Consider the following 20,182-nt stretch of genomic DNA (forward strand, 5'->3'; position numbering starts at 1 on the left):
TATCCATCAGTCAGCTGGCAATGTAATAGAAAAGTTCATTGGTGTATTGTCAAAAATGGTGTAGATTATTGTGATCACATCTTACGAGTCAGATTGATCCACAGTCACATTTTAAATTATTTTCTGAAGAACTTCAATATAGGTTTTCATGTCAAGAGTGCATTAAGAATTAGTTTTTAAAATGGGGCGGAAAAAAAACTTTAAAGAAAAATATCTAATTTGAACATCATCTAGGTTTCAGAACACAAAGATTTGCAGAAACTTGACGGCTCAAATTTGTCATGCAAGTTATTCTTCAAGTTTATTCCCAGAAGGAAACATGTTCATGACAGTTTCTCCAACACAGCTTTAATTTATTTATGATGCAAATACATTACACAGTTTTAAGGGGTAGTAATCAAACGTCTCCGTGGTTAGCTTTTCTAAAGACGGGATTTAGATCATTCATAATCATTAGAAACAGTTATTGGGTGATACAAATGATTTTAATACGATGCGATTAGATTCTGTAATTGTGTTGCACAATCACATTTGGAAGCCCGATAATATTTGCACTCACATCTAAGCAGTGTGTGTCATTATGACGGCAGAAAGCTGGAACATTTACTATTTTAATGCATAAAGAATTTTAAAACATGCCAAAGCTAAATCAAAGCAAACGTTCCTTAAGTTTATTTGTAATGGATCATGAATGGAGTTAGTGTTTCTTGTGTATTCTGGGCAGAAGTTCAACAGTTGGCATCAATGAACCTTGGAGAAATAATAACAATAATAATAATTTAAAAAAAAAAGCTAGTAGCATCATTTATTACTACAGCATATTATGCCTACAACCTCAAAACATGACAGGCATATTAGAGGATTATTAGTGATAGCTTCAGGATTTTATGAACAGCAAGAAGTAGCAGAGCGGGGCTTTCTGTGGAGCTTGACCGTGTCTGTGGGGATGAGGTGATCCGCTTTGTCATCTGCAGCCAGCGCTCTGTGGACCGCTTCCTCAAAAGCCACAGCTACATTTGTGGCATCCTTGGCGCTGGTCTCAAAGTACGGGTAGTCACCATTTTCCTGGCACCACATCCGAGCTTCCTCTGTAGACACCTGCCTCTCTGTCACGTCCACTTTGTTGCCCAATACCACAAATGGGAAGTTCTCAGGCTCCTTGACATCAGCATAGTAGATGAACTCTTTCTTCCAGTTGTTCAAGTTGAGAAAACTCTGGTTATCATCCACGCTGAAGGTTAGCAGACAGCAATCGGAGCCACGATAAAAAGGAGTCCTCAGGCTGCGAAAGCGCTCTTGGCCGGCAGTGTCCCAGATCTGTAGGGTTACCTGATTCCCGTCCACCTCGAGGGTCTTGTTTAGGAACTCGACACCAATAGTGTGGAAGAGGTGAGCATCAAACTTGTTGGTGACGTACCGATTCATTATGGAGCTCTTTCCAACGCCACCATCACCAAGCAAGATGACTTTAAGCAGGGACTTCCTTGCCGTCATGGCTGCTAACTACTCTTATCAAACACAGTGAAACTGTTTACCTAATAGAAAGATAACACAGGAATGTATTCAGTAAATTACAAAATCATCAAAACTGAATCTCTCAAATAAATTAACTTTCCGGGTATGTTGAATTTATTGAGGTTTACATGTAAAGATATCTCACTTTATGTCTCTGACCCAAAATAGGATAATTGTCATTTATTCTTACCCCAGTTTGACGTTGTCTTCCTCCACTGGGCCAGATCATATGCTGTTAGCCACAGTGTTAGATCACATGCTCATTTGCTTCATTTTGATGATGGCAGCCATATAGCGAACATCCATCTATATGAAACACAATGACAAGCAGTCATTCTCCCGATTAACATACGCTTCAGGGCAGAAGTTACAGATGAAATAGCAATAAAAACGTACACCGTTAATCTATGAAGGCCTAACTTGTCGCCATAACGTACAAAAACATTAACCTCCAGTAAAACGTAGCAACTAAATTGAAAGACATAATATTCCAGGTCTAAAGGCTAGCTAAGCTTAGGCTGTGCTAGGCTAAGTTGAAAATACACAACAGATGGAAAGGTTGATGAAGAACTAAACTAGCTAGCCTAGCTTTACTTACCGAGACGATTTCTCCTAACGTGCTTCGCAGTTCTAATCAGATAGCTGCTAAAATAATGGTAACAATTAAAAAAAATATTTTGAATATAATGATTTCTTTCGTTTGACAGCTCAAATAACGTCAACTCACGGCGTTTCCTGTTCAACTCCCAGAGACTGTGCTAATAACGCAGCTAGCCGCCAGATCATGTGATCTTAATAGAAACACAACCAGGGCTGCAATAAGAACTCGAGCCCTTTTCAACTTCCATACCTTATATTTATATTTATTTGTGAGAATACTCGATGCCACGTTTTCTTAAAAAAAAAAAAAAAAAAAGTAAACAATTATCGTTCGCCTTCTTTACTTAATTTACACCGACAGCAAACACTACTTTTCTTGTAGGTTTTTGTAGTAATTACGTTTGACCGCTAGATGGTGACATTTAGGCCGTGTCTGTACTCTGTAGTGCTAAGATACTACAGAAGTATTTAACCGCCTTGAATACTTTCAGGTGTTGTCATGTCACAACTGCAAGCTTTAACTGTTGTGTCCTCGGGCAAGACAGTTCACCCGCATTTCCTGCTGGTGTTGATCAGAGGGCCTGGTGACGAAGTGTCTTCCTGCACCAGGATAGCTGTGGGTACAATGTTTCCAGTGGAACTAGTTCCCTGCATAACACATCCAGTTTGTCTTAGAGTTCTCTTTGGTTGTTCAAAAACATTAGCAAACACGCTGCATAAGGAAGATCAAAATACATGCCAGAAAAGTCATGTATTGTACAGTAATTTAAAGCGGTATTGGGTTATAAAACAATATTCTAAACTTCAAGACATTCACAGGGTACTGTTCAGTCCATCATTCTAAAATCTAATTGAAAATGTATGACACAACTGGGAAAGCCTAAGAAGATATAGAAATCCACTTATATTGATGGGCTGTACAAGAGACGCAGCTATGCCCATAATAACTCTGAAGGAGCTTCAAACAAAGACACAGTGCTAGAAGAACAAAATCTGTTGACAGAATTAACTATAACTTTTGCATTCCACAAGTCTTGCGTTTCTGAAAGAGTGGCAAGATTGTAACATTTTTGAAAGAAAACCAAACAAGAGTATTGTTTAATGTTTGCTACAAGCAATGTGGGGACACATCAAACGTCTGCAAGAAGGTAATCTGGTCTGATAAGAATAATATTGTGCTTTTTTGGGACTACATTGTCAAACATTGCATGTGTCAGAAAAATAAAACCATAAATACAACATCCCAATAGAGAAACAAGACATCTAGGTCATGTTGTGCCAGCACAACATGAAGACGCTGGAAGACAAGCTGTCTTCTATTTTATTTAACTAACATGAAATACATAGAGGAAATATAGTTCATGATTGAACAGAAAAAAACGATTAAAATGAATAACGTCTCCCACTATTAGAAAAAAAACATGTTTATTGTAACCATACACCATATTTTCAATACAAATGTTGCAGCATATATGAACTGACACCTTTTATTGTTTCATCAAAAAAGCCTTCAAAAACTTACGTCATCTACAATTTCATTCACATTACATCTTGCATCTTATGTAGTTTACTTCACTAACGTACTGTCACATACACAACGCAAGTTAAGCACAATACTGTTTGAACAAACTGACAAAGTTAGCTCTACCATCTGTTCCTGAGATACGAGTCATTTAAGTGTTTTATTTAGACTAGCTATTAACTTAAAATAAAGAACGTTACAGATCTATGTACCAGCATGGAGTGAAAGCAAACTTGCATGCACTCGTTGTACATAATCTGACTGTGCAGGTTATTGAAGCACGATAATCCTTGATGGGGTTTTTTTGTTTTTTTCCCTAAAAGATTGGACCTGCATCCTCTTGACAGGGCCCTGAGGTCAGCACAACGTTATCCAACCCTATTTCGCCTCCAATGCCTTTCCCGYGTTGAGCTTCAAAGATAATCTGAAAGACATTTGGTTGAATCTTTGTATTATTAAGTTGCAAAATTCGTTTTAACACACTCCAGTTGAATAAACAGAATTTTAGATCTACGTAATTGAAAGCACGCCAAGTATTTGTTGTGACGTTCATGTATAGCTGTCATTAAAGTCAATTTCTTCGTGATGACAATAAAATCTAAGAAAAATGTTTTTCATAAAGCAATGACTCACAGACTGTGGGGCCTCTTCCTTCCAGGCCACAGTGAGGAATTCTGTTTGCCAGCTCTGGTTTTTGCTTTGGCTCTGCTCCCACACAGGGTAAGCATTGTTGTCCAGCAGCACCCTGAGCGAGCCTACGTCATGACCCACCACACGGTAGTCAAAGGTGAGGCAGAAGCTGCCATGTTGGGCTCGGTCACTGAGAAGCAATTTCAGCTTGGCCACGTCTTCTCTGCCGCCGATCAGCCCACTCAAAGCCATGTAGTACTCGCCACCTGAGTGGATTCAACGGTATATTAGTAGCTGCATCTAAACAGTCAATAAGTATTTCGCAACACACTTTCGTCACCCTTATCATGGTACGCCACAGTCCAGTCCATGTCATCGGTTTTATCTTGGACCCATTCACAGGCTCCCTGATCAAAGTTGCAGTCCAGGAAATATTCTAGTTGGGGGAAAAAAAAAAGTAAAACGGTTGTACACTTTTACAATCGGCCACCCACAGACCATTTTTATTGTGTTTAAAACATGCTTTTGATTACCTTCCTGAGGTGGTTCAATGTAGATTTCTTTGACTTCTGTGGGCGGGCCAAACACTGACTCAAAGTCCTCTGATACTGAATTTAGAGAAGAAGAAAATAAATAAATTAACTGAATTTCTTTTTTAATTCATTGATTTTTCAAGCTATGGAATTTGGAAGTTTTTGACGTGATTTAACCTTTTAAGGAAAAGTTAGCTTGTTTTCCCCTTATGAAGTAGGGTTTGGCCAAATTGCCATTAGCTGAACTAAACATCAGTTTGAAATACCATAATTTGGAAACACAGAAGTAAGATTAGAAATAATGTTTAAGCTAAAACCTACTCAGAATTTGGCCAGTCTGAAACGACATTCAAGGTCAACAATGCATATTAAATCTTGATATCGTCAAAAAAGTCATTAACACAAAAGTCTTCATTTATACGCTGTCAAATCGATTTAAAACAATGATTTTGTTCAGGCAAAAGTCATGCTTTTTAAATCCAGTGGCTCCATCTATATCCCCTCCTTGGACTTTTCCTCCTCCAGCATCACATATTTAGGTGTAAAAAGAGACTGCAGCCAAAAAACAAAAAACAAAAGCTAGCATGTAAAACTGTACGATTATATAAAAAAGTAAAGTAAAATGCTTGGGCATTGTATGAGTGAATAAAAGTGATCTAAATGATAAAATCATTTAGATAAAATCTAAATGATAAAATCATCACTCTCTTTTTGTTTATGATATTTGAACAATAAAAAAACAATCATTGAGTGTTGTATAAATAGAATATTGGGGTTTTATAAATTGTATAGCACAAACATTATATATATATATATATATATACATATAGGGTTTTCAGCTACTTTCTCCCCAAGCAAGATTTATTTTTCTAATTCTATGTATTTTGTGTGAATAGCAGCTTATTTACATTGACTATTGACTCCTCTATCCCTGAAACGGGAACATTTACAATTGTTCAGTAAACATTCTTGATCTTGATCTATTGCTTTTATACATATCCAGTCAACAGAGAGTTGGCAGCTCAGTGATGAGTAGGCAGCCTCAGCTTCCTGCTGAGAATAGGGAGATTAGACTCTGTTTGCTGAGAATCAGACAGAACCTATAGGGTCCAGGCATACGACCTCTTCTCTTGTTTTAGCTGGAATGTGGGAGAACTACACCTTTAAGTACCAATCGGGACATTCAAAGAAAGTATGTTTTTACAGGCTGTGATGTAGGGAGGCATTGACTGGGCTTAGACACCTTACTTTCGTGAACTACCCTGAAAAGAGGATTAATAATGGCACAATTGATTTTTTTTAAATAGGTTTGTGCAAGTAAACATTTCAACAAAACAAGAAAAGTAAATCAGACAAAGCTGTTTCTTCTTTAGCTTTCCAAATAGAGATTCTGATGTTATCAGTGGTCCAGTGGGGCTTTTAACCAACAGGTGAGGACCTGTTCTCCATTTGCCATAATGTTTTAAAATGGAGCTTCGACTTTAGGTTTGAACCCCCCACTCCCAAGCATTTTAAAGCTCCTGCAGCAAACCACCACATGTGAAAAGCAGCCCTTTGAGACTCAGATGAGTGACAGCTGGGGTTACAGAACCTGCTCAGCTCACAGTGGGGCTGGTGTTAAGAGAGGTCTAGAGTGGTGATGACAGGCTTTTCCTACTGGGAGGCAAAGTCTTTTAGCACAACAGCTGTTTGGGGGAAAACATAATAAAAGGCTTGTGGGGACTTCACAATCTTCCTTCCCTCCTACACCCCATTGTGAGACTAGGAAGCATGCTCAAGATGAGTTTTATCCTTAGGCTTGCACATGCCAGAAGAGTAAGAAAAAAAAGAAAAAAATCCTTCCCAGAGGTGATGGATGTCTTGGGGCTTGTCTCCTCTTGCTATCACAGGTCTAACACAGAGACTTGTATTTTCACGAAGATCAAGCAGGGAGGTGAAAGGCAATCTCAGTTGTCAGGTTTCTAAGAGAAATGAATGCTACAACATGACCTCTGTGCTCTACGCATTTATATCTGATAAAGAGAAATACTATATCAGCTTTACATTGCTGGCTTCTCATTCGGTTGGTTCTATCTCCATTTCGTTTAACAAATATAGTGTGAGAGAATCTAAACATTTTACTATCAGGTTAGAGTTGACAGTTAATGGTAACTGGCTCTGTACTTGCATAGTGCTTTATCAAGTCAAGAGGACCCCAAAGCGCTTCACTCTACAGCAGTCACGCCACCGTTAGAGCTCTTCAACACTTGTCTCTGCATTAGTCTGGTAGTGTGCTTGCAATCCATCCTGGGACACACTGAAGGAGTGCACCAAGCTTTTCATCCAGTCTGATCTGGTGTGAGTTATGTTGCAGAGAGCAATGGGTGAATATTTTAGTGTATCCATGCAAAAAGCTTAATCCTTGCTAGCTATGGTGCTTGAGGCTGCAAGCTGGGATACATGGAACAGGTAAACTCAATTCAGAAGGGCACATTTGTGGGATTTGAACCCAGGATCCTTTTGATGCACAGCAACAGCGACTGACAACAAAAACACTATTTTTGATGCTTTACATTAATATTTAAGTATATCTCTATTTCCAGTGAACCCATTCACTGACCTACCTCAGAGGCTCAGAGTCAAAGGTAATGCAGTCTGAGGCGTCATCCCTTCCTTTACTGCTTCTTTGGTCAAGAACTTCATCCTGAGCTGATGTTTATTTCAGCTGCTGGTCAATGCGTTGAACATAGACCAGAATTTCTGTCTGTGATTTACAACAGGACAGCTACAGACCAGATACTCACTGAAAACATCTCCCCTTGGGTTGAGCTGGTTTTCTTCCTCTTCTTCTTCCTCCTCCTTCTCCTCAGGAAATTCCTCTTTTCGTTCCTCCGTCGGGGTCCCAACGTAGACCTCTCCATCGTAGTCGAAAGGTTGATGGAGGACCTTGGGGGACGGCGTCGGGACTGTTTCGGGGATGGCGTTTTTTATCTCCTCGTTGCTTAACTTTCCTCCCAGGATCTCTGGCCTCACCTGGGAGTCTGGGATGACTGCAGACCGGAAAGGGAACCGAAACACACGCACATGGATGTGCAGTTAAAAATTAGTATTTTACCAGAACCTGTTTGTTGTTTATATGCATTCTGCAGCTGCTGTTATTGCTCCCAGCTTCCTTGCAGCTTCTTACCAATAAGAGTCACTTTTTTTTTTTTTTTTTAATGGAAGCAGAACAAAAAGCAGCCTGTGAAATCTGCATGCGGATTAAGAGGGGCTAGAAAATAAAATTAAAATGAAATATTAGTGCTTTAGATGCAAACGTGATCTCTCATATCAGCTCTGTCATGCTGGAAGTTTCAAGCAGTGGTTATTGTGGTGGCACATTTCCAGCAGCGAGCAAGACAGAGACAAAATAAGCCAACATGAGGAAAGGTAAAGCATCGCAAGAAATCCTCCTCACATATCATCTCACCATTGAGGGAATCATCTGCACTGCCTTTGTCTCCATCCCATGACCTCTGATAAAATGGCTTGGCTATAAAAATAAAATAAACGCATCTTCATTTGTGCTGAAACCTCCGACCTCGAGAGTCTTTGTTTATTGTGATCTCAGTCCTGCTTCAAAGAGCGCAGCTTTGTCTTTTCTTCTCATTCTCTCCGAAATGAGCTGGTTACAATGAAGTTTCATATTTACACAGGTGTGTTTTCAATCCAAGACTCTTAAAGCCTTTAACATCGAGTGAACTCCAAAGGCAGGAAACTCGCCTTGGCTATGTTCCCGCTTGCTGATGGTTAAATAATCTAAATGAAATGTGCAGCTGTGAAACTACTTCTGACCAGTCTGGTTTGCTGCTTTGATCTGGGGAAGCCCTCGTCCTTTCTGCTTCTTACTTGTTTCTGTACAGTTTGAGAAGCGTTCATAAAAGCGGTTGCTTTAAATTATTGCCTTACCAGAGCATTCAAAGCCATTGCCTCTGAAGCCAGGTTTGCACCGACACCTGTAGGACCCGTGAGTGTTCCGACAGACGGCATGTTGGCTGCACTTGTGGGTTTCATCTGCACACTCATCGAGATCTGCAAACAGGAGAACGCCACTTGTACTTTCAAAAGCATCATTAATAGCAGATGTATGACCTTAAAGAACACCTTGTAGACCCACCTACACAGTCATATTTTCCGTTGACATATTTCAGATCGTAGCCGTTCTGGCACTTGCAGTAGTAGCTGCCAAAGGTGTTCACACACTGTCTGTTGTGTGGGCACAGGTTCTTCCCAGTTGTGCATTCATCAATATCTGAAGAGAGAAGAAAAAAAAAAGAAGATATACAACAAGGAAACATTTTTGTTGAAGTCAAGCTCCTTATTGAGGGGTGCATAAATTAGATTTTATATTGTATTCTCCTTTTCATTAAGCCACATAGTTATGGCTTTATTGTTACTGTTTGATAATAAATCCGTGGTTAACCGCTACAAGTCTGGGCATGTTTTTTTCATCCAATCTGGTGCAGCCAAAGTTGAAATTTAATGCGGAGTATAGGGTCAGAATGTGTCCGATCAGCTCTGTACAGAACATCTGGGCTCGGTTAGTTTTTGGCTCACCTTAAAAGTGAAAGCCTAGCTTTTCTTGTCAAATTGCTGCTGCACGTGTTAGATCAGAAGCACTGTTGAAATTAGGTAATCTAGAACTGGAAGAGTTGGACTGTTTAGGATTTTGTGATCTATGTGTAGTCTGGCTCTCTCATAGCTCAAACAGAGAAGAATAAAACCTTATTGCATTTATAATCTATCAGCTTGACAGTGTAAAGTTATGACCTTATCTGGGAAAATGAGTATCCCACATGAGACACTGAAAGGCAAAGTCATTCTCTTTATTCCTTCTTTTGAAGTTGAATTGTCCTCCTTGTTAACATGGCAGCTCACCTACACAGGTTCTCTCGTCTTGGCCTAGTTGGAGACCTGCAGATGGACAGAGGCAGCGAATCTCCCCCTCTACTTCCTCACATCCGTACTGGCAGTGAGCGATAGAGCACGTCCTGGAATCTGAGCGCATTAACATAATGGACATGCTCAGACATTGAGTTTTGAATTTTACTTTACATTTGAAGTAATTGTACGTGGGAGGGAGGAAAGGATCTCACTTGCACATGATCCATCAGACATTAGCATGTATCCATTTAGACAGTAGCACTTGTAACTACCATGAGTGTTCATGCAGCGATGCTCACAGGGACGAGGTTTTAGGCCGCACTCATTCAGATCTAAGAAAAAAAAAAAAAGGATCACATTTACATCTAAGTTTAAACATCTAAAAATAGTGTGGAAATGTAATGTACTTTAACAAATTGAAGCTACATTAATCTAAACCCACTCAGACCTATGTTACCCGTCCCCTTCCTCACTGACCTGGATTACCCACCTTGATTGCATGTTTTTCCAGTGTATCCAGGAAAACACTTGCATTTGTTGGGGCCAACACACTCGCCATGCTTGCAGCCGTGCTCGCACTGAGCTGGTAAAACATTTAACATGGAGAAAATACCACGATATACCAGACATATTAGTGGTCGAGAGTGGTGGACTGCAGTCAAACCACACATTTCTATTATGCAGGCATTTCCTCAGGATTTTGTGGGTCAAGAAATTTTGATGAAAAGAACAACATTCAAAAGGATGAGAGGCAGTATTCTTCCAGTACTTTGTTAAAAACAACCATATCCCTTGAAGCTTTCAGCATTTTGTCTAGTTACAACCACAAATAGAACAGAATAGAAGTGTATTTCTAGACAAACACAAAGTTGCACATAATTGTGAAGTGAGAGGAAATTCCTGAATGGTTTTCAAAACAATTTCTGAATGAAAAGTGTGTTGTACATTTGTGTTCAGTCCCTTTCAATCTAACATTACCAACTAAAATCCAGTGCAACTAATTGCCTCAGGAAGTAACCTGGTAAACAGAGTTCACATGTATGCAGTGTAAGCTAGTGTAAAGCCTTGGAGATTTGTTGAGGGATATTATTCAACAGACAGCATCATGAAGACCCAGGAGAACAGCAGAGAGGTCAGGGAGGAAAATGTGAAAGAACCTAATGTTAGGTTTTCCCAAACTTCAAACATCTAACAGATTCAATCTAGCATTCAAAAAACATTAAAACTATGGCAGAAGCACAAACCTACCAAGGTTTTGTTGCCTGCCAGACATGAAAAAAACATTACTTTAAAATCCGAGAAGGACACAAAGCAAAAGTGGTCAGATGAAAGCAAAATTGAATGTCTTTGCTTACACACCAAATTCTAAGTGTGGCAAGAAACTAACACTGCATCACCCTGAACACACCATCCCTATGACAAAGCATGGTGATGACAACAACATGCTTTTTTAATAGGGATACATGTTTTGATCTGAAGTAGATGGATGATGCTACATACCTTCCAAAAGGTGGTTGCATTCAATTATATGACACACTTTTCAGATTTGTATTTGAAAACCAGAAATCCTTTTCCTTCCACTTCAGAACTATTCATTATTTTATTTATTGATCTATCACAAACACTCCCAGAAAAATACAGTGTGTGATTGCTTTCTATCCTTTTTTTTTTCCCCCAGAAAATATCAGTAGATCCTACCCTCGCACTGCCCTTTATTGTTTTTCACCCAGCCATAGCAGCACTCCAGCCTCCTTCCATAGCGACACACGCCTGCTTGGCTTCCGGTATGAACTTGTCGATGGTGCCTTTGTGGAAGAAGCAATGAGGAAATGGGTATTTTATCCGCCACATCATTAATGATACGCTCTGTTTCGAGGATCAAACATTCAGAAACAAATGAAGTTTCTACGCAAGCAACATTATCTAGCGAGCCACAATGACACAGTGGCGAATGTTGCTTTTCATTAAAAGCTCTACCCTTTTATATCCAAAAGTCTTCACACAAAATCAGCGCCTTTCTCAAAAGAAGGTTTTTTTCAGCATCTGTTTTCGACTAGCACCTTGAAAACAAACAACTAATAAAACGCATCTGCTCTTTAGCCCGTTTAAGGTTAGAAATAGGGCTTCCTGTGGAGCGACCTCCAGCAGAAAGGATGGAGGAATGCACAAATTAGACTCTCCACATGATGCATATTGACACCGCATGCACATGCCAGTTTTCAGCTGTACTTTTATCTTTGTGTGAGTTCTGGAGTCAAATGCATTTCTAGTGCCAAGCTATTCTCAGTTGTGTGGAAGGGCTCAGCATTGCACTTAAAATAACCCACAGTAAGCAAAGATTGCATTGCAGAAATGTATTTTTAGTTGAATCATTTTTTTTTATGTGCCACTGATTGAATAACTGAGTACATCTAAGAAAAAAGAAAAAAAAAAGCTAAATCTAAAGGCTGCACCTCTCACCTTTATTGTCTTTATCTTAAAGCTTGAAGGTAAACTCTGATATCCCAGATGTTTAGATGTTGTGGGATTTGGGATTCTAAAAGCAGCTTGCCCCCGAGGGAGAGGAGGAATCTGAGACTGGACGAGAAATCAACAGGAATAGCTCTGGGAGTAGGAGCTCCTTGGTGCAACAGGTGCCCTTCGGTTACAAACAGTTGCTGCACCACATTTAGAAGACCCACACTCATCATCATCTGTCTGCAGGGACAGCATTTTAAACTTCACCTACAGAATAAGATCTTGAAACAGCCATTTTTTGTGCTATTCTCAGTGTCTCTGGTTATTTTGGAGCTAATTTCTTGCATAACTATATAAAATTTTGCTGCAGAAAGGGTTAAAACACAGAAAACATCACTTGCTTTGTAAGTCTGACTTACCTGTAAGCTTCTGGGCTGCCAGAGGAGATGTTGAGCAGGATGAAAAAAGCACCGATCAAAGCAAACGTCTGCATGTCTGAAAAGTTGAACAGCCCTGCTGCTTTGTTTCTCCGAGACTCTGACTTTCAGTCTGGGGAGTTTTGACCAATTCCTGCCTGAGATACACTTTCATTAAATTCCTCAGATAAGGAACACGTCTTGGTTGAGCTTTCACTCAAAGCACGCTGGATTTCATGCGTGTTCAGGACCAAGACTTAAAAGTCTCCTTTCTCTGTGCTCCAGTTACTCTTTGTATCCCATAATTTGCTTCCCCTTCATCCCCTCTGAATTTCTGGAGGTGGGTTGACACTCTGCGAAAAGACACTGCTCTCAGACAGATAGGGGGCGACTGTTAGAGGTAGGAGGGGGTTGGTAAGTGGGGGTGGGGATTTTGTTTGGGTTTTCACTCTAATCCTTTACTGGTCTGCCTGAAACCCATGCAGGAAGAGACGGAGTCCAGTTTTAAACATGTGTATGCCAGGATGACGCCACAGTTTGGGAAAAACAAAGGCGAGCATTAAATACGTGTACATGCCAACTAGTTTGCCTTCGCTCTGTTTTTAAGAGATATGCATGTAATTAGTTGCATCCTCTAATTGTGGAAGCCAAAGAAGCATGCAGAGGCGTGCTGTTAGCTGCTGCAGCACTCTTTGATGTCTCGCTCAGGGGTAACACATGAAGCTTTGCTGTCTCACACATGTTTATTCTTGGTTCAGCCATAAACTTGTTTAATGGGTTTGCACACTTCTAAACACAGCTCTGACATCTGGTCCTGCTTGTTTGTTCACTCAACAAATGATCAGTCTGTGATTTTGTGAAAACCTGCAGGATTTGCCGTTGGTTTGCTGTTGAAATGTTTCTGTGTTTCATTTCCTGTCTGAAGACGTCAGCTCACAAAACTGATTATTTTTTGTAGCATCTCTGTGATGTTTTTTGCTGATCTAGACTCTCCCATATACACAAAATCAAACATCTATGTCATGACAGAGAGCTTAAAGACAGAGGTCCAGACAGTTTTAGATGTGTTTTTTTGCTTCAACACGACTGATTCAAATGGTGCAACTGTCTCCCTATAGCATGGCAAAGTTATGCAGAGGCCTGCTTAAGAACCTTTATTTAATTCAGGTTGGTTGAGTGAAGAAAAAAAAAACTAAAGCACGCAGGATACTGACAGGCGCTGCCACTGGAACGAATCCTCAGACTATTTTATTGTTAAAATGAAATGATGTTCTGAGCTGTTAAACACTGGGAGAGATGAGAAATCACTACTGATCACAATTACAAATTGTTTATGATCAAAAAGACAAAGTCAGCCTATGGGAACAGGACGATGTATAGAGCTCAATACTTTGTTAAAGTCCTTGTCTGATCATATTAGTTTATTTTTCTATTATATGTCCAAATATGTAGTAGTTTTTTAAAACCTGTATACTATTGTTTAGGTGTTTTTTTTTTTTTACTATTTTTACTGTGAAGTTCTTTGTGACTGATGTCTGAGAAAGGTGCTATATAAATAAAATGTACTTACTTATTTACTTACTTGCTTATTTGTTTACCTAACCCATTTAATCCCAATTTTGTTCCTGCAAAATAAGTGCATGCATTTCAATCCTTGGACTTTCCTAAGACATGATATTTATGAATTAATACATTTTGTGTTGGTTATGTTAGTGAAAATGTAGGTTTTACACTCAGCAACAATTGTTGCCAGTGGGTCTAAATTACACAAATCTTTGTTAAATGATTGTGTTTTATGCTCTTAAATATATAGATGTGACAGGAAATGAAAAAAGAAAAAATATATAAGGGGGCAGTAATCGAACTGTGTGTAGCAGAAAATGGAAGGATGGTCATAAGGATTAAATAAAGGTCATATTTTCACATCAAAATAGTGTCTTTTTGTTGTTGTTTTTTCTGTACTGTGTGATATTGGCCAACATTATGTGCAGTGAAAGTGATAGAATCAGTTATTTGCAAATTACGGTTGCCCATAATTTTACAATTCATGTTTTTTGTTGTTTTTTAAAAGGCTCTTTTATTTAGGCCTCTATTTTGAAATTTGACTTTTTGAAGTGTTTTATGTACAATGGAGCTACTCAGTTGGCTGTAAGTTACAGTGAAGTGCAGGAAGATGCTCACCACAACAGCGCCCCCACATGTCCTGGATCAAACTTTTGGATCAAAGTTTTAAATAAAAAAAAGATATTTATAAGACAGGATACAATTTACCTTAAAATTTATGACCACTCCCTTGCAAGATATCAGTATTAAAACAAAACTATTTTTACACACATATTTAGGTTGGAGATGGGTAATTGAATGAATAATCAAAGAAAGATTACAAAACTGGCAGCGGCTTTGATGTTTCTGTGTCATATCTCTAACTGAAGGAGCATCTATGCAGGGGCTCCACCTGGACCAAGACCGAGTCTGACTGATCCTGTTTTTGTATGGAAAGAATATCGACTTAGTTGTGGAAAAAAAAAACTACGAGACATATTTGGACAAATTTAAATAAAAGGTAAAATAATTGAATTTTCACAGCATGGTCATTGAGAAAAGAGATATTTAAGTTTGTGCTTTATTCACATAATTAGAGGGTTAGATTGTAATTGTCATTCATTGTCCTTGTGGAATTTTGTTATACTCCTCTTCGGTCACAAGAGGTCTCTCTTTGCTGAGTATGCAGCGACATGCTTGGGGTGTGTAAACTAAAGAACTGCTGCTAAAAAATAAAGACAAAGTGCTGCTCTGTCTCGAACAGGAAATATGATACCTCGTTGGTCCTCTGTGGAGTTTCGTGTTTATTTCAGTTTCTTGTTGCAATCAAAAGGATGACTGTTTTCCCACCAGAGCAATGCACTGCAACAAAATGAGGACACGCTCTCTTTACTTATCAGGGATATAAGTATTATGACTGAGCAATGTTCTTTATATTGCCTCTGCAAGGAGTGACAAAGAAAATTAGCTTTTGACCATTTTAAGTAGTTTTATCATGTGCTGCAAGTATTGCAACACTTGCTGTGTGTGAAAGAGAAACACTCCCCTCCATCATTTCCTAAACCTAAACCTCACTGATGAAAACCTTTTGAGATAGCAGCAGATACTGAAGATATATTTTAAACAACTTCATTCTGTAGCGTTTATTTTAGAATGGGAAACTGAATTTTCTTTTACTTGGTTGTTGACTATGAGACTTAATGCATTCGGCGAAATCTTTACTATAAAAGGACAGACAAAGCAATTTAGAGTTATTTTGAAAGTAGTGAGCATGCACAACCACATCCTGCTTTCACAGGGCATTGACATTGGCAATGAACGCACAGCAGGCAATACTGACAGCTTTGTAAATGGGCCACTGCTCATCAGAGATAAGAAAACACTGTTTGAAGTACTGTTTAGTGAGCATTGGCGTCTCGACTTGACCGATGTCGATGTAACAGTCACATTTAAAAGAGGTGTGTTCAGCTCTCACCGCTGCTTCCTGTTAGATATGGCTGATAGATTGATGCATTGAACCTGTTGCACAATAAAGTGCTTTACTAAACACATCGGGAAGTTCTGCCTCAGTTCAGGGAAGGGCGAACTGACTTCCACTTGCATTAATAGAAGTGGCTAAATATGTGATTTCCTTGCCCGACCATGTGTTCACATTCTGAGTATCAACAATAAGCTGCTGACTAAAGTTCTTAGATTTTGAAAAAAACAAGAAGGCCAAATCAGGAACTTGTAAAGACTCTGACTGTAATGAGGTGCTTTACAACATGAAAGTGGAAATGAAACACATCACAAGTTTTACCTAAACTGATCAGTCAAATGTCATACGGGAAACAACAGCCAGACATATTTGTGTTAGGCAGCTTTCCTGTTCACCTATCGTTGCGTTTTATTCAGCAGCTTTATCAACCTCAGACTTTTACGGTGCCAGTGATTGTCTCCAAGTTACTGGCAGCAACATAATAAAAGATTAATAACTAATATGCATTTCTGATGTCCGTCCCAAGTAAATTTACTTGCTTTTAAATAGGCTGTGGGTAGAAACCACGGACTCTCTAAAGACTGCTGGGCTGAAGACATCCCAATTTTGATTATTACTATACACAGTTCACTGTTAAATCTGGACTGATCCAACACTGGATTAATTTAACAGGACGGGTTTGAGCTATGGGTTTATCCCAGTACACTAGGTCAACTTTTGCATCAAACAAGAATGCATAAACGTGACTCATAAACAATCAGAAAAATGTGCTGAAAACTATAATAACTTTGGGCACAAAAAAAGTATTTGCTGAAAATGTTTTTTTTTTTTTTTACTTTTAGTCTAATTTTACAACAAAAATTCCCAGCATTGTAAAGAAAAGTAAACAACCACATGACTTTTAAGACTAAGTTTAACTGAAAAATACTAGGCTTTGATAACAAAATTCACATTCAGCATACAGCTGTCACACAGCATTATTTCACCATATACAGTGTTTTATCTCATCCAAAGATTTCAAATTGTTTTACTCTACACTCATTCCTCCACAAATTAACACACTATACTGATGGTGATAAGCTACATTGTAGATACAACTTTCCTGGGGCAGACTGAACGAAACGCGGCCTCCATTTGGCACAATCACTATCATCATCATCATCATCATCACTATGATTAACACCAGCAGGCAAGGAAGGGGAAATGCCTTGCACAGGGACACAACCACAAAGTGACGGAGATAGACAGAAATGGTGGTTTGAAACAACAAGAATGCTCCTCCTGAGCCACTGCCATCGCCTGCAGTGGGTGCTTTTCTTCAGCAAAGACTGGGAAGCTAAGAGTAAATGTGAAAGTGAAGTGAGTTAAATACAGGGCAGTTACTGGAAGAAAACTTGTAAAGATTTGATACGACAGCAGTCAATGACCTGGCTTTCAGTAGCGATGCTAACTGTACAGCAAGAGCTAAAATGGAATGGTTTAGGTCAAAAATACATTCATGTTTTAGAATGACCAAGTCTAAAGTGCACTGAAAACAACTGCATGATTTGGAGTTAGCTTAAGAACTTGAACATTACAAACTTGTCAGATTTGCTTTGTGTATTTTCTTGACGTCGAACACAAGATGTAATTTCAAGCATCTTTAGTTTCCTCGGAAGGTTTTATTTTGAATCCACAGTTAAGTGCAAGTGCCTCAGTAATAATAAAGACTTCTGACAGGACTAGATAGGTTTACAGCGAGGCTTTAGTTTCCTGTTTGATGTTGAAAGAGGTTCTGTTTTCACTGAGCCTTACAGGTCAGAGTTTAAAGCTGCCCTTTATTCCCTCCTTATTAAATAAGTTTGTATGGGGTGTAATTACACAGCCATGTCCCCTATGAAGAGACCCTACCTCACCTCAGTGCATGCCTAACAGGATAGGACATGCTGCGGAATTGCTTTTACTTTGCACAGGTGTAAATAATGTCTGTACTGTTATTAGAGAGCTGCGTTGTCGCCTGTAAATGAAAGATTTAATTTCCAGTTACGCTCCACAGCTGGGTAATAAATACCCAGACTTGACATTTTACACCGTAGTTACAGATCAGAAGGTTGCATAGATACATTTGTTTATGCGCATAAACAAACAGATGTTTGTCACGTAATGCTGCATGAAGAAGTCAGTGAGGCTTTTGTGTTGTAAGTGAGCAGCATGTGAGTAAAGCCCAGCTGGGGAATAGGGAAACTGTCACAAATAGCAGAAGTCACAGTTCAACAAACTGTAACCTTACTTTGTCTTCATGGCATACGCTGACCCACTTTGAGCTGTACACATATTCACACACACAATTATTACACAATTGTCCACATCGATGCACAGGACAATAAATGTTGACAAATTAGAATGCCCTAACTTCAGTTGCTCAGAACAAGCAGGCAGACATTTTTGAGACCAGAGAGTTAGCATGCACAATTTTAAATAGCTGCACTTTGGCAATACTTGCTGTATACCATGTGGAGACTTGTGCTTATGATCAGGACTAAAGCAGCAAAGTTAGCTAATCAAATTCCTGTCTGCTTTAATTGTGCAACCTGAATCCACTAACAGATTTATGTGTTGAAGTCAGATGATTTATCACCATTCAGTATTTTTCTATCCCAGTGAAGATTTCCAAGTGGGGAGAATGCAGGCATTGTGCAAGCAAACTAAATTAAGACACAATCTCAAATGAATGATATACCTAACATAAGGTTACAGATTTAGAAATGAGCGTTTTATTCTCTTAGAACCTAATTGAATACCCAGACTTGACATTTTACACTGAATAGTGACAGATCGTAGTTATAGATATGTCACAGTATTGTTTCAAATGATACACATTTCAAATAAAAAATAGTACAGCTAGTTTAGGATGTGATACTTTTCATCTTCTGACCTCTTTAAAAACTCAGAAGTAGAATTTAAATAATGAAGATTCTAAAACTGACCTTTAGTCTAGAACGTTTGTCTTTTTCTGTGTGCTTAATTAAACTGAAGAGTTTTGCACGAACAGTGTGACTCTGCAGCTCTTTAACCACATCCTGTTTCGTACCTATGAAACTTCTGAGCTCCCACAAATTCACAATCAAGCTGTTTTAACAATCAGTGGCACTAGTTCCTCAATGTGAAAAGTTAGGGCAAGAAAAATCTTTATTGTCTGCAATGGTGGCATACTTTGTCAATATAGATGTTAGTGAATTCTCTGTCACTCTGCAGCTTCCCTCAGAAAAACAGACGTTTGACTGCAAGCAGTCAAAACTTTAGTGTTATCTAACATATAGACAGTTACAAATGATTTTCATAAAAAATCAGACACATTTTAATCTGTTTCTTGGCAGAACTTCTCACAAACTAAGCTGCTGTCAAAGTCTCCATTTCTCTCATGCATGCTTTCTCTATAATTACACCCCACCTTTAAACCACACAAAGATGCAAACCAATAACATCTCACTTCCCACTCCCTCCTCTCACTTCCTGGCCAAACGTAATGAAGGAAAACTCAAAGCATTTGATTCAAGTCATACAGTTAATGGAACAAAATATCAGTGAAATGTATGTGAAATTCCAACTTTATTTAGCAAAGGGTTCTGCACCACAACTATGGCTAGATTTTGTTAGTGTCTATATTTTGATTCATGTGTATTATAAATTGTGAGCCTTGTTACCTTGTCAGAAAGTTTGGAGTCAGAGTGTTTATCAAGTTGATTTAGTTACTTATTGCTTTGACATAATGGATAAAGAAACAGGCCATGTTGTTCTGCCTTGTTTCTTATTTAAAATCAAAATCAAGGAATTTGAAGACTTCTTTTTTCTATAGGCATCAAAGCATATCTGATTTTTACTAAATGTCAAAATAAGTGCGTTAAAGAAGGTTTTTTTGATGCAATTGTCCTGGTATTTCACGAACTAATGTGATCTGTGATCTGCGGGGGGTTTTATAAAACAAAATCAATCCAAAGATCAGAAATCAGCACAGACTCAAAGACGAGTTCTGTCAGTTGTGCAGTTCTGCTGAAACATCACTTCCTCCCACAAAATAGTCAACTGTAGCTTCTGTTTAGCACTGGCA

The 20,182-nt window shown here is 38.8% G+C and overlaps 2 protein-coding genes across 7 annotated transcripts; both read right to left on the reverse strand.

The window, feature by feature from the left end:
• Positions 1–282: 282 nt before the first annotated feature.
• Positions 283–2,496, reverse strand: rab9a (RAB9A, member RAS oncogene family). 5 transcript variants are annotated; one of them, XM_008400555.2, is made up of 4 exons: positions 2,243–2,330; positions 2,114–2,160; positions 1,706–1,821; positions 283–1,535 (listed from the first exon to the last, which is right to left on the reverse strand). In XM_008400555.2, the coding sequence occupies exon 4, from the start codon at positions 1,492–1,494 to the stop codon at positions 886–888; it is 609 nt and encodes a 202-aa protein (XP_008398777.1). In that variant the 5' UTR covers positions 1,495–1,535; positions 1,706–1,821; positions 2,114–2,160; positions 2,243–2,330; the 3' UTR covers positions 283–885. The 5 variants fall into 5 exon arrangements, with proteins under 5 accessions (XP_008398777.1, XP_008398787.1, XP_008398804.1 ...); XM_008400565.2 differs by having other exon boundaries at positions 2,114–2,157; positions 2,243–2,327; XM_008400582.2 differs by lacking the exons at positions 2,114–2,160; positions 2,243–2,330 and adding an exon at positions 2,366–2,496.
• A 1,025-nt stretch (positions 2,497–3,521) lies between these two features.
• On the reverse strand, positions 3,522–12,932 carry egfl6 (EGF-like-domain, multiple 6). 2 transcript variants are annotated; one of them, XM_008400530.2, is made up of 13 exons: positions 12,579–12,932; positions 11,401–11,507; positions 10,193–10,285; positions 9,915–10,034; positions 9,697–9,816; positions 8,936–9,070; positions 8,728–8,850; positions 8,249–8,311; positions 7,584–7,829; positions 4,801–4,875; positions 4,608–4,703; positions 4,271–4,533; positions 3,522–4,061 (listed from the first exon to the last, which is right to left on the reverse strand). In XM_008400530.2, exons 1-13 carry the CDS (start codon positions 12,650–12,652, stop codon positions 3,954–3,956), a joined length of 1,623 nt encoding a protein of 540 aa, XP_008398752.1. In that variant the 5' UTR covers positions 12,653–12,932; the 3' UTR covers positions 3,522–3,953. The 2 variants fall into 2 exon arrangements, with proteins under 2 accessions (XP_008398752.1, XP_008398760.1); XM_008400538.2 differs by lacking the exon at positions 8,249–8,311.
• Positions 12,933–20,182: the final 7,250 nt, after the last annotated feature.

Source organism: Poecilia reticulata, linkage group LG2 (genome assembly GCF_000633615.1).
Source record: "Poecilia reticulata strain Guanapo linkage group LG2, Guppy_female_1.0+MT, whole genome shotgun sequence".
Taxonomy (NCBI): Eukaryota; Metazoa; Chordata; class Actinopteri; order Cyprinodontiformes; family Poeciliidae; genus Poecilia; species Poecilia reticulata.

Excerpts from the sequence above, each read along its gene's own strand:
- rab9a (XM_008400582.2), bottom strand. The coding sequence starts at position 1,494 with ATGACGGCAAGGAAGTCCCTGCTTAAAGTCATCTTGCTTGGTGATGGT.